The sequence below is a fragment of the Lepisma saccharinum genome, chromosome 1 (genome assembly GCF_977018435.1).
Source record: "Lepisma saccharinum chromosome 1, izLepSacc3.1, whole genome shotgun sequence".
NCBI lineage: Eukaryota > Metazoa > Arthropoda > Insecta > Zygentoma > Lepismatidae > Lepisma > Lepisma saccharinum.
The window spans coordinates 52,817,164-52,832,826 of record NC_139229.1 but is presented as its reverse complement, the minus strand read 5'-3'; the positions used below and the strand labels follow the sequence as shown (position 1 = coordinate 52,832,826).

At 35.7% G+C, this 15,663-nt stretch overlaps 1 protein-coding gene across 8 annotated transcripts in view; it reads right to left on the bottom strand.

Moving 5' to 3' along the window:
• Positions 1-15,663, bottom strand: part of brp (ELKS/RAB6-interacting/CAST family member bruchpilot) — a 681,904-nt gene that overhangs the window by 143,655 nt on the left and 522,586 nt on the right. For 5 of the 8 annotated variants that reach the window (XM_083131781.1, XM_083131775.1, XM_083131745.1 and 2 more), the window contains exons 3-4: positions 6,752-6,848; positions 132-265 (exon numbers count right to left, since the gene is read on the bottom strand). In XM_083131781.1, the coding sequence (XP_082987907.1) occupies positions 132-265; positions 6,752-6,848 (231 nt within the window). Of the gene's footprint in view, positions 1-131; positions 266-1,704; positions 1,761-6,751; positions 6,849-15,663 lie in introns of all 8 variants that reach the window. The other 3 variants (XM_083131785.1, XM_083131754.1, XM_083131769.1) reach the window with 1 other exon arrangement.

Sequence of the window (15,663 nt, the reverse complement as noted above, 5' to 3'; positions counted from 1 at the left end):
CTATGCTTTTTCAAAAGCTTTGGGAAAGGATTTTATGATTTTTTTTTCTGGCAAAAATGTATAATCAGCTTTTGTTGAACAATTCATGGATGGGTTTCACGGACTTCCTAAACTGACATGTCTTTACTCACTCTCTTAGTCTTATTGAGTTCCTGGTCTCGATTCCTCACAACTGACTCATAGTGACGTATCTTATTCTCACTGTCAGTCAGCATGGCCTGCATCGATTCAAACTCCACCTTCTCTTCCTCTAGCATTTTACCACCTACAAACATTCAAAGCAACATAAACAACACAAACCAAGGGTTAGATGTATTGAATGATGAAGCACTGGGCGATGAGTGGTGCAAGGGATGCATTCTTACAAGACTGGTTAGGTTATATACAAGAAATAAAAGAATAATCGTCAATGAAATTGTCCAAGACAATGAGATGATTTGGTTTAGCTTTGCATGATGGTCACACAATATACGCTAGGCACGTATGAGGAAAAATTGGTTTTGTGAATGTATATTTATACATAAATGTGCATATCATTTCGTGTGGAACCGCCACTGTACCCACTGTCACTTGGCATGTAAGGTGGTATGCACAAATATAAACACAATCTAAGTTGGTAAAAAGAAAATGTTGATTTTTTGCATTGCAGAAAGTACTTCATACTTTGATATGTATTAATGGTTCATCTTCAGCACTTTGCAAATGCATTCTGGTGTTGTAACACTACACCACCACTAGTTTGGATGCAAACACCGAATGAATGACTGTGCAATCATGACTTAGCATTCTAACACAGAAAGGCAAGCATTTCAATCAACATGCCAATTTCAACTGATAAACTACAGTTGGCATGCCACAAATTTAATACACATCCTACTTTCGAATCAATGGATTTTGTCCTGATCAAAGTTCACTTCAGATATCATTGCTTGAAGTCAAGTAAAAAAAATCTTGTACACTATTCCCAGTTTATATAATTATGTTGCAATATAAACAAATTCTACACAATCTATTTTCTTATTTCTCTGAATCTTTAGATTACTTGAACATAAAGTATTGTCAGAATTCGACAGTATGCCAAACATTACATAATGGTGCGATAGTTTCCAGTCAAACTGCAACTAATAATTGTGATCTTTTCGCTATATAGTGCATAGAAATAGAAGTATTATGATGTTTGGCAGTCTTACTTGAGTTCTTGAAGTAGTCCAAAGACTAAAATTGTTTAAAAAATGTGAATTGTTTTTTTTTTTCAAAATTCTCACTGTTCTTCAATTTTATTATTTTTTATTATTATTTTCCTTTTCTGCATGCACTTTTACTGAATTATTTTCCATATTGTTCATGATTGCAAAAATGTAATTATATAATTTTCTTACACATTATATTATCATTTCACAATATGTATAAATGTGAAGAAAATTTTTGACTGTGTTTTTATTGAGAGTATATTAAGACTAGTCACTCAAAGTGAATGTCAAACACTCATTGTTCAGGACAACCGTGTGGTAAAACACAACACAAACAACAACAAAAGATCAATGCAAAACAAAACAAAGCACATGTACAAAAATAAACCAGAAATCATAGCACAAATATATGCATGATGCCTATAACTGGATAATAAAACTGAATCAGGGTTTGATAATGAGGCATTCTAATTTGAAGACTAAGAAGGAACTTTACAACACAAATGCTATCCACCTGTTTTTGAGCCAATGCTTGCATTTGTTGAAACATTTGCCTCTCCTCCTCTTTACCTAAAACAGAATTTGTTTTTCTTTTGAGAATAACAGGACAATTTAACAAGCACAAAATATCAGGCCATAATTTCATATACAACACCAATAAATTAAAAACTCATTTAATTTTTTTTCTAAAAAAAGGAAGAGAGTACTGTAAATATAATTTTAAATAGTATTTCTTTTTTAAAAAATGAACTTCTAATTCCTACACATTGCTGACAAAAACTACATTTATGAAAGCACCTTGAAACAAGAACAAATCTTATCCTATAAGCAAATATTAAAAACAAATCAATTTTGCCAGTACAGAGCTTTCATGCTTAAATTATTCATGCAAAATATAAATTAATGATATACAGTTGAAATTTAAACACATAAGCTAGTTTACGTAGGACATACTTTGCATTACCAATATATATATATCGAATGGACAATGCTATGCAATGTAAAGTGATACAACCTGAAAGGTGATAGAAAATGGTATGGAAATGCAAAATACACAATTTTATAGAAAATTGAACTCTGTTGTAAAAGTATAAGAAAACAAAGAATTATTTATTTATGTTATATATTCAATCATAACTCTGTTAAAAAAACGAAACCACCTAATTTTATTCTAACCTTCACAATAACTATCTGGTGCTTGTTCGAAATTTCCAGCATGAAATGATAATAAAGTTAGTATCTTGTATAACTTTAATTGCAACTATTTGCAAATAAGTATTTTGCTTTCTTACTTTGCTGCATTTTCATTGATAGCCACGTTTAAAGCAATTCTAATCATTTAGAATTTTTCTCTAATTCAAAATTGAAGGGGGGAGGGTTCTAATGAGCATGCTAGATTGAGAATTGTAGGTACAGAGATTACAGAAACGTATGGTTACATCGGTTGATATAATGTAAAACAATGTTCCTTCTTTATTCTTGTATAATTTGAATTGCCCTCCTTGAAAGAAAATATGAGGCAAAGCTTCAGGAATGTATTCCTCATACGCAGACAAGAAAAAAATATTCTATGTGGGGTTGGAAATGAGCAATTTCTAAGACTTGCAAGTAAGTTCGTATCATACTCCAAAAAAGTATGACCTTGTATTATCTGAAATTACTCAGAAGTTACACATATCCAGACCCATGTTGATTAATATTTTCTTCCTCTCTGCATATGAGGAATTCATTCCTGTAGTTTTGGTTACCACTGATAGTCACATCAAGAGGAAAATACATGTAAAGAAAATAGAGGCTAAAATATATTTTCTACCTTGTGTATGCATTTATTATCTGAAAGAATGCACAAAGATTGAACTTTTTTTTTACTTAAATTTCATAATGCATATCGGACTTTTTTCTATCTATTTGCATGATGCAATTGTTATAATATGACAGCAGTACAGCCATGACAACTGTGCTGAAAATGCAGCAAGGTAAAGACAACAAAATTAATGGAATTAAACATTTATTAAGTCTAGAATCAACCACAAGAAAGGTATACTGTAATTGTGCAACATAAATACAACATATGGAGTATTGTACTCCATGAAGGCAGTTGCATAAAATATCTTGTTTGACAGTTAAAAACTTGAGAAAATTTTTAAATCTGGCAGACATCAATTTAAGACATCTCTCTTTACTCAATCAATTTGTAGCTAATTATTATGAGTACCTAAATGAAAAGCATTTATACAAAATAAGTTCATAACCTTACACAAATAATAACTTTAGATAAAAAATTGAGTTTGAGATTTCTGTTTTCTAGAACGGATAGCTTCAAAATAGAGCCAGAGCAAGATAAGCAGTGATATGCCAAGGAAATTTGTAGGGGGAGGGTATAAAGCCCAAAGAAAGGGTGGCCTTTTTATTAGTAGTCAGCAGTGTGTTAATGCAGCCCCAAAATAGCTATATATTGCACCTTTGTGGAAAACTTTAGGGGGGGCTTGAGTAAAATTTGGAAAGTTGTTAGAGAGGTGTTAGTGGATTGACTTAATTAAAATCCTTAAGTTCGTCCGCACATTAGGCCATTTTGCACCCTTCAATGCATACAGGGAAATTTCCCCTTACCTAAAATTCTTACTGAAAATGTTAAAATAAGGGGTGTAAAAAGTCCCTTGGGAAAAGCTAAAAGTGCAAGGTTGTAAAGTGCCCTGCACAAGACAAACACATTAAAAAGTAAGAATTATCTAATCACTTCCTCACAGACAGTGAAAGACAGCTCTTCGCAGAAAGCTAAAAACATTTCATAAAACACTGTCATCATCTCCCAACAGGAATGACAAACAGTTTGGAAGATTAAAAGTCTGCCTGAGTAAATTAGAATCAGCACATTCATCGAGAATATGCAGACATTACAAACATGACACATCGGAGGGTAAAGCCCTTGAAGCAGTCGAGTAAGAACAACTTCTTCTCGATGGGAGGGGTGGGACGAGAAATGCCATGTACCTATGGTGGGCTTAATAGCACGAAGCTTGTTCCCTGTTACTGCATCCCACTCTTCCTGTCAAATGTCAAGAAGTTGGGGATGTGTAAAGAAGTCACTGGTATCCTTTTGTGTACTTAACAATAGTTTTGATGGAAATAGGGAACAGATTATAGCTATCACTTACACACTATAACTGATAAGCCACTGCAGTCACTGCTCATTACGAATACAATGACTAATTTATTATGCTTTGAGTTAACATCATAGGCATAGTGTTGGAAACCAATGCATTAGTTATACTATTTATGTGTGATATATTTTGATTCACATGGAAAACAACAAAAATGTTGAAGATAATGTACCGGTTTTGGAAAGGAAAGAGATCCAGAAAAAGAAAGTAAGCCATTAGGATTATAGCAGGATAACGACTAGGGAATCGTGCTAAATGTTGTTTAAGGAATACAAAATATTAACCCTCCCTTCACTGTACACATATGAAATAGCCTTATATGCGAGAAAAATATTATGCAACAAAGCCCAATAGAATATATATAACACCCAAAATAAACAGCTTCTAAAGCCTACTTCAGACTAATGATTGTTCAAGAAGGACCAAAATAGATGGCAGTTAAAATATTCAATAACATACCAAATAATATAATAGCAGAAACTATGACAAGGTTCAAAAACAAATTGTAAAAACTATTATTAAATCAGGAATATTATAGCATTAGTGAAATACTTAAATTGTAAATTATATTGTTTGTCTGAACTGTACTGAACCCTCCAAATACCAATGTATATCATTTACATGGAGTTATAAAAATTCAAATTCAAATATGAACTAATGAACATTAAATGATGAGAAGACAATACCAATGTGGTTTCAACAACAATATATGAAAAAAATGAGTGGGAAGGCAGAGAAGTTTGAAAATATTTTCTGGATTGATAGTCCACAGAAGATATAGGGTGGTTAGTCATATTTTAAGACATGAACGAACTGTATGGAATATCTTAGTAGAGAATTTTTGTGAACACCCTCATGGTGTTCTTCCACTCCCATGCCTCCCCCACCCCCACGCCTCCACCACCCCCACCCCTCCACCACCCTATAAAAAATATTGTTTACAAAAAACTTTTCTTTAATGGAAAAATGAATTAGAATATACACGTATTTACATGCATGTGCTGTGAGGAAAAAAATAAGTGATAGGATGATTGATTGATTTGCTTTATTTTACTTCATTTTTGTGCCACTTTTTGCTAATTTGCGAAGATGGGGATGAGGGATGATATGATGAAATTGATGAATGATTACTCACAAACATCCATGCTCAGGCCAGGATTCAAACCTGGGACACCTGGTGGTTAGCGTGATGTGCTAACCTCTTTGCCACGGGGGCCGGCTTAATGGATAGGAGTTAGATCCCAAGATGCTGTGCCCGTATCTTTGTGGACATACTATGACTTTTAGTACATTTGACAACAGAAAAAATATGGCAGCGACAACTGTGATTCTGTGAAGAATGGCTGTTTACATACAGGATACAATTGCCATTTTTCAAGGGCTTGTAGCATCGAAATGGGGCCTTACAAAACAGATTGTTACTAGGCATACTGTTCGTCTTGAAACATTATGGAACTTTGTCAGTCTTGTACAGTGATACTCTGTGTGTGTATATATATATATGTATATACATGTATGTGTGTGTGTAAGAATGAGCCTGACTTGAGGCAAGACAGAAGAAAAACATGATGTGAAAACCAACATCAATGTCAGTCTTGTGAAAGAAAATGCTAGGAGATTTTTTTCTGATGTGGGTAGAAAGTAAAACTGCTCAGATGTTTGCCACTTCATTGTTAATATTTTATTAGTGAAATATAGGAACAATTCACAAATTCACCAATATTTTCTAAGAGAAAATGTAGTCCCTGAAAATTAAAGAAATAACTTATTATAACATATTATTTATATTCCAATATAAAATTTAGCAATAAAAACCCTATGAACTATTATAAAGATTCAATATGTAGTTATTATTTACATGATTCCTTTTAATTACATAAAAAACAGACATATTTTTATGTTCCAACAAAACAAGAAAATATATACTTGTAACATGAATTGTAAAAAAAATCAATATATTTTATTAGAATTCTTTTTGCCTAAAAGAGTGTTTAGTTACTAATGATGATAAGCTGATGTGGATTACAATTATATGCATAATCTTTATACCAAAGTAGAGAAAATGTCTATAATTATTAGTTTATTACATTTGACAGTATAAGCAAAAAATTGTTTTGCAATTTTCCTATAATGTTAAATAAATAAAAGGACATTTATCACAGATAATAGGTTTAAGTGTAATCGTATTGGTTCATAAAGTTATTTCATTAGAGAGTGTAGTGACATTTTGTATGTGTGTGTGTGTGTTTGTCATGTAGTTTAATTAAATTAAAATAATAGTAATTTTAAATTCCTGTTTTCATTTGTAGTATTGTACACTTTACCTATTGCAACACACAAAATATATATAAAAAACTTTTAGTATCAGGCAAATCTAAAGCAAGCCGAAAAATAACTTACCAATTCCCTTATTTTGCAACATTTCCAGGAGTTTTTTAATGCTTTCATCCCGAGCTTGCAAAGTTTGTTTCTGAGTATCTATCCTCAACTCCAACTCCTGCAAAAGAGGAAAATATTTATTTAAAAATGTGCAAGTTGCTGTCGATTTCTTCATTTAGCAGTAAACAGTTTGAACAAAACAATTATTACACAAATGAAAACATGAGCATATCACTGCGCTGTAAGGAAAAAAACAATTAACTATCGATGTTGGTATTTTCACAAGCAAACTTCATATTCTGTGTGGAGTGGGTGATCGATCACCTTCATCTCTGAAGTCTCTAAAATGAACAATATCATGAATTAATTGCCCTTTTTGACATCTCAATGAGGCGATTACCACTTTTTTGCATCTAAAATTAAGTGATCACCCCTACCAAGTCTTCTAAAGTTAACAATAAATTGTCAATTAATGTAACAGTAAATGGAAAACAGGTTTCCTTGATGTCTTAAATTAAGCAATCACCCTAAAAGAAGACATGTAAATCCAACAACAAACTTTCAATGAATCTACAGATAGAGACAGTTTTAAAAAGAGCCCCTCACTCGAGAGAAAGCCGTAAATACACATTTCAATTGATCAAACAATCAAGAACTATAGCTGCATGTACTTTCCAGTCTAGATTAACACAAATGGTTTGAAAGCTCAAGGGAACCCTCAAGAATATACCTTTGTATGGTCCTTACCCTTAATTTCCTTGGGTTGGGTAAATTATGTTTAATTGCACACCACCAACGTTGCAAGGAAGTTGTTTTAATTGCCTCATAATTTACCTTGAATGTTCAGAATTGCACCACAGTTACAATCGAATACTTTATGGCCCTTGATGGACTAAACTTCATTGCAGTGGCTTGAAATAAGAAAAGAAAACTAGGAAGGAAGTCTTTTCGATTGATTTTCAAACTTACAATGCCTGCAATTAATGTAATCGCCTGAAAACATACAAAACAATGAAGTTTCCGCAACTACCTCTGAGATGAAGAATTCAAGATATAACCCTGATCACCTATGATAGTGACTCTCTAATGATGCATAGAGAACATTCTTGTATGTCATCGCATCAATTCAAAACCCACAAAGCAATTCGCGGTCACGCAATGTAAATGCAGCTCGAAGTTGTTTATAAAGGTAAGGGAGGTCTGGATCCATTGTGGCACAGGAACCTCTTCTGAGGCCACAAACCAACTGTTGGCGACAGCACTGAAGGGAAAGAGGGGGAGGATGCTCTATCTGGTGATAAACCAAGAATTCGGTTTGGCACGAAAACCAAGGATTGCAGTTCAAGAATAGTTACTCCTCTTTTGTCTCCCACTCTCTTCCTGGCAGCTTTTCCCTAAATCCTCTCCAAAACAACCGAAGGTTCACGGAAATTAAGAACACTAGGGCAGGATTTTTCCTCAGGAAAAGGCCACAGTGAAAACAAACAAAGGAGAAGGCTGCTTTGCACGTTAAGTTTCATTTGTCAAAAGATTTACCGTGGTGCGTGCATTCTGATTGGCTAATCTCCAGAAAGTTACTTTCTAAAATACACTCAGTTGCTACTTAATTCCCTTCTGGTTGTTAAGTAGATACAAAAATCGATGACGGTAGAGAATTTTATTGCAGATAGCTCAAGGGTGAATTAAATATTTTGGGTGGATTTTTCTTCAGAGCACATGGCTATGAAAATTCTTTCACTTTCTTCCAAAATCTTTTCTCTCTCTTTTTCCCTCTGTTTCATAGTCTACTTATCTCCATCTATATTTTTTGTTTCTTAACTTTCATTCTACCATTTCTTCATATCATTTTCTTTTATTCATTATCTGTGTCTTCTCTCTCTCTATTTTTTAAAACTTTATATCTCCTTTTCTTCCTCTACTTCATTCTCTTTTTCACACACACTCTCTCTATCTCTCTCTGCCTTTATAGCAATGTCACTTTCTTTTTCTACATTCCTCTCTCTCTCTCTCTTTCTTAATCTACTTTTATTTCATCATCTACTTTTCTCTCTTTCCATTTTTCTTTTTCCTGTTTCTCTAGACCTTTCCTTTTTTCATTCTCTTTCTCCAGTTTTCATTATTTTTAGCTAACTCTCCTCATTACTCTATTTTTCTTTCTCTCTTCCTTCACCTACTTTATTCTTTCTATTTATATTTTCTTCCATTTCTCTATTTTCATCCTTCTCTAATTCTTTTCTCTCTATCTTTACTTCTTCCCATCATTTTATTGCTCTGTATGTGTGCGATTCTTCCTCTACCATGTTGTTTTCTGAAAATTTTACATTCAAGGTATTTGGGTGAGCAGGAGTGGGCTAGGCTACTTCACAGTGGACTAGAACAGAATGGTGATGAGACCTATAAACAAACTATATATTCTACTTGCTTGACTACTAATTCTCGTTGCAGAAGCACCTTAATTCCACAACAGTGAGTACACCAATGCCCCATAATGCCTGTGTCTCGAGGATGTTCACTGTGGTCAGTGGGAAAAAAAGTGAATTAGGAAGTCATCTAGATATCAAAATCAGGCTAGCGGCTATAGTTGGTAAACAAGTTTGGTACCTGGTTGACTCATAGCAAGATGCGCCCGACCCTGTGGCCGAGTGGTTAGCACATCGCGCTGCGACGCCAAGGGTCCCGGGTTCGAATCCCGGTCGGGCTCGGTTGTTTGTGAATGTCCATTCATCAATTTCATCACTCATCCCCATCTTCGCAAATTAGCCAAGAGGCACAAAACGCGAAGTAAAATAAACTAAATCAATCAATCAAATCAATCAATCATAGCAAGATGCTTTATAATTAATTACTTTAAATTATAACTATAATTTATAGTTACTTGGGATGGTTGTCTCAAAACACAAATTTGCATTGTATGTCTTTGGCATAAGGACGACAATGTTTTCACCCAGCACCTACATTGGTACTAAACCTGATATCTGCAGTACTGACTATCGAAGGTATTTTTAAGCATTTGGGTGTGGCAAAATATCAGGTTTTTAATTTGAAATGTTTGCCCCACTGCATTCAGATAAATAAATGCATAACTACATAAATGAAAAGAAATAAAAACTTGTCATCTCATCTACACTGCCACACAACACTTCACAAGCTAACACAGTCCCACAATTCGCAATTCAGAAATATTGTCTCATTTTTTTTTTCTTTGGAATCTCTTGGCACACCGCAGTTTGCGAACCGCTGCATTAGCCATTTAATCAGCTTCTTTCTATGCCAATTACTTCGGTTACCTTAACGTTACAAAACACGCAATGTGTTGCAAAGCACAAGGAGAGAATTCTCACATTATCCCATGTGTTTTCAACTAACTCTTTAGCGGCCTCTGTTTGAACGAAGCGTGCCTTACTTCCTGCTGGGAGCAAGTAAGACACAGCATAGTTTTCGCCCACTTTCCCCGAGGAACGCTTGAATTAAGGAATTAATGGGGAAGCAAGTCTGGAAGTCTATTGAGGGACCGAAATTCGATCTCATCGGCGATAACAGAACCAATCTTCTCTGTGAAGGCTCCAGATAGGATTGGCGTTAACGGGTGGCTGATCAAAAGGAACCAGGGTGCAGCGGCAGTTCCACAATTCCTGCAATAGTTTCAGGAAAGTTTAACCCACAGTGGGGAGGGTGCTCTCTGGATAGTTGATTAATCATACACTTTCACTTATTAGCTCGAGAACTGTACTAGAAGATAAAAAAAATAATTTTATAACGGTGGCGTCACGCACAATGACCAGGCATAATACGTCATGCACAAAGGCTAGGAAATGGCGTAATTAAAAAAAGGGTAGACAATTGGGTTAGGCACAAGGGTAGGCAACGGCATCGCGCACAAAAGCTAGGGAATGGCGTCACTCACAATGACTAGGCAATGGCGCCGCAGACAATGACTAGGTCAAAGCGTCACTCACAATGACCAGACAATGGCGTCACGCAGTGAAGGCGCCAGCCTGAAATAAGTAGGGAGGGGGGGCTACAGATTTCGGAGTCAAATTCTCGGGGGGCTAACTAATACCGACTAAAATGTACTTATTTCATACTTTTAGGGTATAATTTTACCGCTTGCATATTTAACAATCAGAACTCAAGATAAATCAATGAGATGTTGCATTTTGTTCCATCATATACAAGTACTTTTAGTCACGAATCTTTTATGTCAAATAAAACAATTCGTTATCTTCTGCATGCAACCAAGACCATTATTGGTGTACTCTGATAACGTGAAATATTGCTTAATGAAATGGTATAATGTAAATTAGTGCGAATGGAAATCGTGCCAAGGAGGTTACAATATGTACTATCACTACTTCTTCCAGATGCTCTACAATGATTAACAATGCGATTGAGAAAAATGTGCCACTCCACTGTTTGACTTCATTAACGACGTATTCTTGTTGTGTGTTGTCTTGCATTTTGTCCATATACGAGTGGCATTTACAAATGATCTAGACTGGGGTTGGTATTCGAACCCCGGAATAGGCAAGCCGGCGACAATACAGTAGTCTGAAAGAGTCGACCTTGAAGAGTGAATAATGATGCGGAAGTCCGGTAGATGTCAGGAGTAGTGTGAGTAGCACACCATTTTACGGGCAACCTGTGTGACTAATTGCCTCTCCCTTGTGCATGACGTCATTGCCTAGCCTTTGTACGTGACGCATATGAACGTTAAGAAGCTTTTGGTTGATATCATACTATTCTTTTCTCATTCTCGAATAAAGCGATGACAACCTGTCGACTATCCATGGTCCAGCGACGTAAAGATGCTGTGATACTTTTCTACCCAAAATGAATTCCCTGTCAGGATGCGATCAAGAATCGAACCTTCCTAGTTTTCCAACAATGCAGGTGATTGGTGCCAAGAAGCACAAGAAACTGGCCAGATTCCAGGTTTCAAGGCAGCTGCCTGTACAGAATTCAGTGCCGGAGTTCAGGAATTGATCTCTGGTGCAAGGAGTGATCCCCTTTCGTATTACAAAAATCCAACGTTCACCCTCCATACTCTGGTAACCATCAGGGGTGTCTCCCTTAGGATCTGTTGGCAGATCCGAAAGCTAATGTGGATGTGGCGACTGGGACAACACGTGTTACCTTTTTTTCGACAATATGTTTCCTGATTTCTTGTTGCAGCTGTGGTTTCTTAAGTAACTTGGCATGCTTCGACATTGCAATACATCTCTTAACAGTTTATATCTGCACGCGGACAAAGTCGGATTTCAACTAAACTAGACTTTACCTCATTCTGTCTTACCTCAGATCAAGCGCGTAACAATGGAAAACACGCTCCGTGAAATCATGGTTCTTATGTGTACAGTTAATGCGAGTCTGTGCGCACGACGTCAGAGAAGCGACTCCTCCCACAAAATACTCTTATCTTGCTTGGGCTCATGCAAAACTGTTTGTTGCGCATGTTTCTGCGCATATCTTTCTTTGGCGGGCTTTCTGTTGGTTTGTTAGCCAGCTGCATGCCAAAAATTGGAGGTACTATGGGTACGGGTGGCTTATAAAAGAATCTTCTCCTTTCTTACCACAGAGAAAGAAATGAAGCACATGTTTCAAAGACTTGTGTACCTTCCCAAAATATATACCAAGCGAAAACTCAAGGGGACCCATATTTAGAAAGTAGCCATTGTATAATGAGTGAACACGCCTGACTGGCCGACCTCCATGGCGCAGTGGTTAGCACCGTGCGTTACGACGCCAGGAGTCCCGGGATCGAATCCCGGCCTGGGCATTCATTGTGAATGTCCCTTCTCAATTTCATCATATCATCACTCATCCTCATCTTCGCAATTAGCCAAAAGTGGTAGAAAAGCGAAGGGAAATAAACAAAATCAATCAATGAAACAATTCTGACTGGAACTATTCTTCCCTTACAAGACCAATACTGGCCTGATGCTTAAGTAAATTCCCATTGAGCTCTTTCGACGATTAGCTGAAGATATACTGATAGAAGAAGAAGAAATTGGGTCTAAAGTAATTACTACCAAGAGAGAGAGAGAGAGAGAGCAAGGTAATTTTTGCCCCCTCCTCCCCCCAACAAATACCTGAAGGTGAAGTACACACACAGACAAGATTCGATCGCGCTGAACGCGTAGGGTTAAAGTCTGCTACAGAGTTAAATCTCATGAACATAAGAACAGAACCACTTCATTGTGAAGAGTTTAAAAAGAATAAAATCCCTAAACAGAGAAACAGCCAACCTTAATATAGAAAGTGGGCAGTGGCGGCGATTGGGTTCCAAAACTGGGTGGGGGGGAAGAGGCAAGGACAGTTTACTTTCCCTTTACAGATAAACTTTAGCACAGTGAGGGGGCAAAAGTGGCAAAAAGTGGGGAGGAGGCAACTGCCCCCCACCGACCTAATCGCCGACACTAAAATTGAGTGAAGAATTTGGTAATATCAAGCAATAGTCAGGAGAAAATTACATTTTCTATGGAATTATTAAAACACATAACATTTATAACATGTACAGTGTGGAGACAAGTCAAGAAATAGTAAATATAAAAAGGCAATATACGGTGCAAGGCTGTTTTTCAGGATGAGTTGTTAAGTTGCAAGAGCTTAAAGCAATTTACTCTTTACACGAAATTCTTTCAATCGTGTTTACTTTTCACGATTTCATCGTATTTAGAAATGTAACAATTGACCCGGGTCATTATTGCCAATAATATAAAATAATATAACTTTTTCCTCTTATCTCCTGCACTTAGATAAGCGGTTTCACGGTTTCCTTTAACGCCAACGATAAACATTTGTTTCACCTTTGTCCTTTCTCAGAGAGGATAAAGGGTTAGAGATGGAGGACGGGGTGCACAGATTAGCACAAAAACTCCTCGGCGTCTGATAGGACGAGGGTTTCAAGTGACGTAAAGGGCAAGTCCTTGGGCGAGAATCAAGAGAGATATTTGTATTTTCATGGAGTCTCCTCCAAGTTGAATTTACTAGAAAAAAAGTTCTCTATCTTATATTACCCTTTGCTGTGTCAGCGTCAAGCAGAAAGTTCCAAGAAGCTTGAAGCTTTCAAAGTTTAAATTGAAAATAATGGCAAGGTATGTTAGAGGAAATGTTATTTTAACCTTAAGATCTTCCAGTGAAGAAAATCTATCTGCCTTTTCTTTTACAGACTTACGGAACTTACTTTCCAAGAACATGGCTTGCCCAAACTCCATAATTACCAATACGTGACGTCATTACTTTGAGAAAGTTGATAAGAAAATCAGAGAGCGTTCTGGCAAATTTTGCCTGAGGATCATTCACATCATTTTATATTTATGTCCGCATTCGATCAAAAAGTAAGATTTGTCCATATATAATGAAAACAAGCAAACTGTAAACCATATTATGGAAGATGTTAATGTTTCATGCATCCCGCTCCAAAGTTTAATATATCAAATGATATTTATGTCCATTATCTTGATTTGGTATGCTGAATTACATCACTTATTGGTAAAACATATACTTACAGTGCCTCGGTACGCCCATGGACCTTCCCATGACTTTTTCACTCGTATGTTTATTTTCCAGAATATTCTAGATTTTTCACGACAGTGGCAACACTGTATTTGAATTGACATTGACTTTACACATTAAAGTTTACAACGTTATGATTTCCGTTCATAGGTGGCGGAACTATAAAAAAATTCTACTGTAATGGTATACACGAAAATCCTAAGCAACAATTGTACAAAATACAACATAAATTATATATTCTTCAAAATATAACACCATTAAGCCTTGTTTCCATGATATGAAAAACTCAATATGCTGACCAAGGCAGAAATTTATTTTATTATAAAACATTAACTAAACGTAACGTTTCAACCTTCTAGCAAAGTTTTCTTCATACTCTGTATCATGTACAAATGAAACAAGGTACAATACAGGACGATATACATATGTTTCAGGAAAACAACTTTCTAATACGTAGTATTTTGTCTGGAGGGGAGTAATTTTTGTGTATATATATCGTCCTGTTTTGTACCATGTTTCATTTGTACAAGGTACAGAGTCTGAAGAAGACCTTGCTAGAAGGTTGACACGTTACGTTTAGTTTATGTTTTATAATAAAATAAATTTCTGCCTTGGTCAGCATATTGAGTTTTTCTTCAAAATAACAAGAAATACGATATAAAGTAGCACATATTATGCTACCACATAGCAATTACAATTCAAAATTAACTATGTACAAATTTAAGATTACAAAATGAAATGTTTGATATTATCAAATCTAAGAGTAGTTTAATTCTGTAGCTCTACTTCGTTCTGTGCATCACAAGAAATAGACACAAGTACATATAGTGTACAAAATGTACGCAGTAAAATACTTTTCTAAACGAGTTCATGCTCTGACTGGCTGTTTTATTGTCGGTTGCGGAAATAATGTCTAGAAGGAAATTATGGTTTCCGGAATATTGTTAACTCAAAAACACTTTGGTAATATTAAGGAGGAAAGACAAATATTTCAATTAGCGTATTGTTAATGAAAATATTTGTCTACAATATTTAATTACGTAGCTAGTTTACTGCTTAGGGACAACTCAGCAGATAAGAAACGGTACATGTTTCCATTTTTTTAAAGAAAGGGGGAGGTAGAGAGATAAGACACACACCGTGGTGCGAATGTGGGAGTGTGTGTGTGTGACTGTTAATAGTGACTGATAGTGGAACAGAAACTACTGTAGAGTACGAACGTAGGCAGGTCATGGATAATTCATACGCAAGCAGTGAAGCGGTTATGTGTTTCTCAGTGATACGGTGCATTATTCTATTCATGCGTTTATGTTTTAGCATTGTGTGTTCACTGCGTTGTGATAATTTGGTTTAGTTTTTATATAATTTAAGAACCTAGTAATGTCCAATCGACAATTGCCATTTCAATGACCGTATAA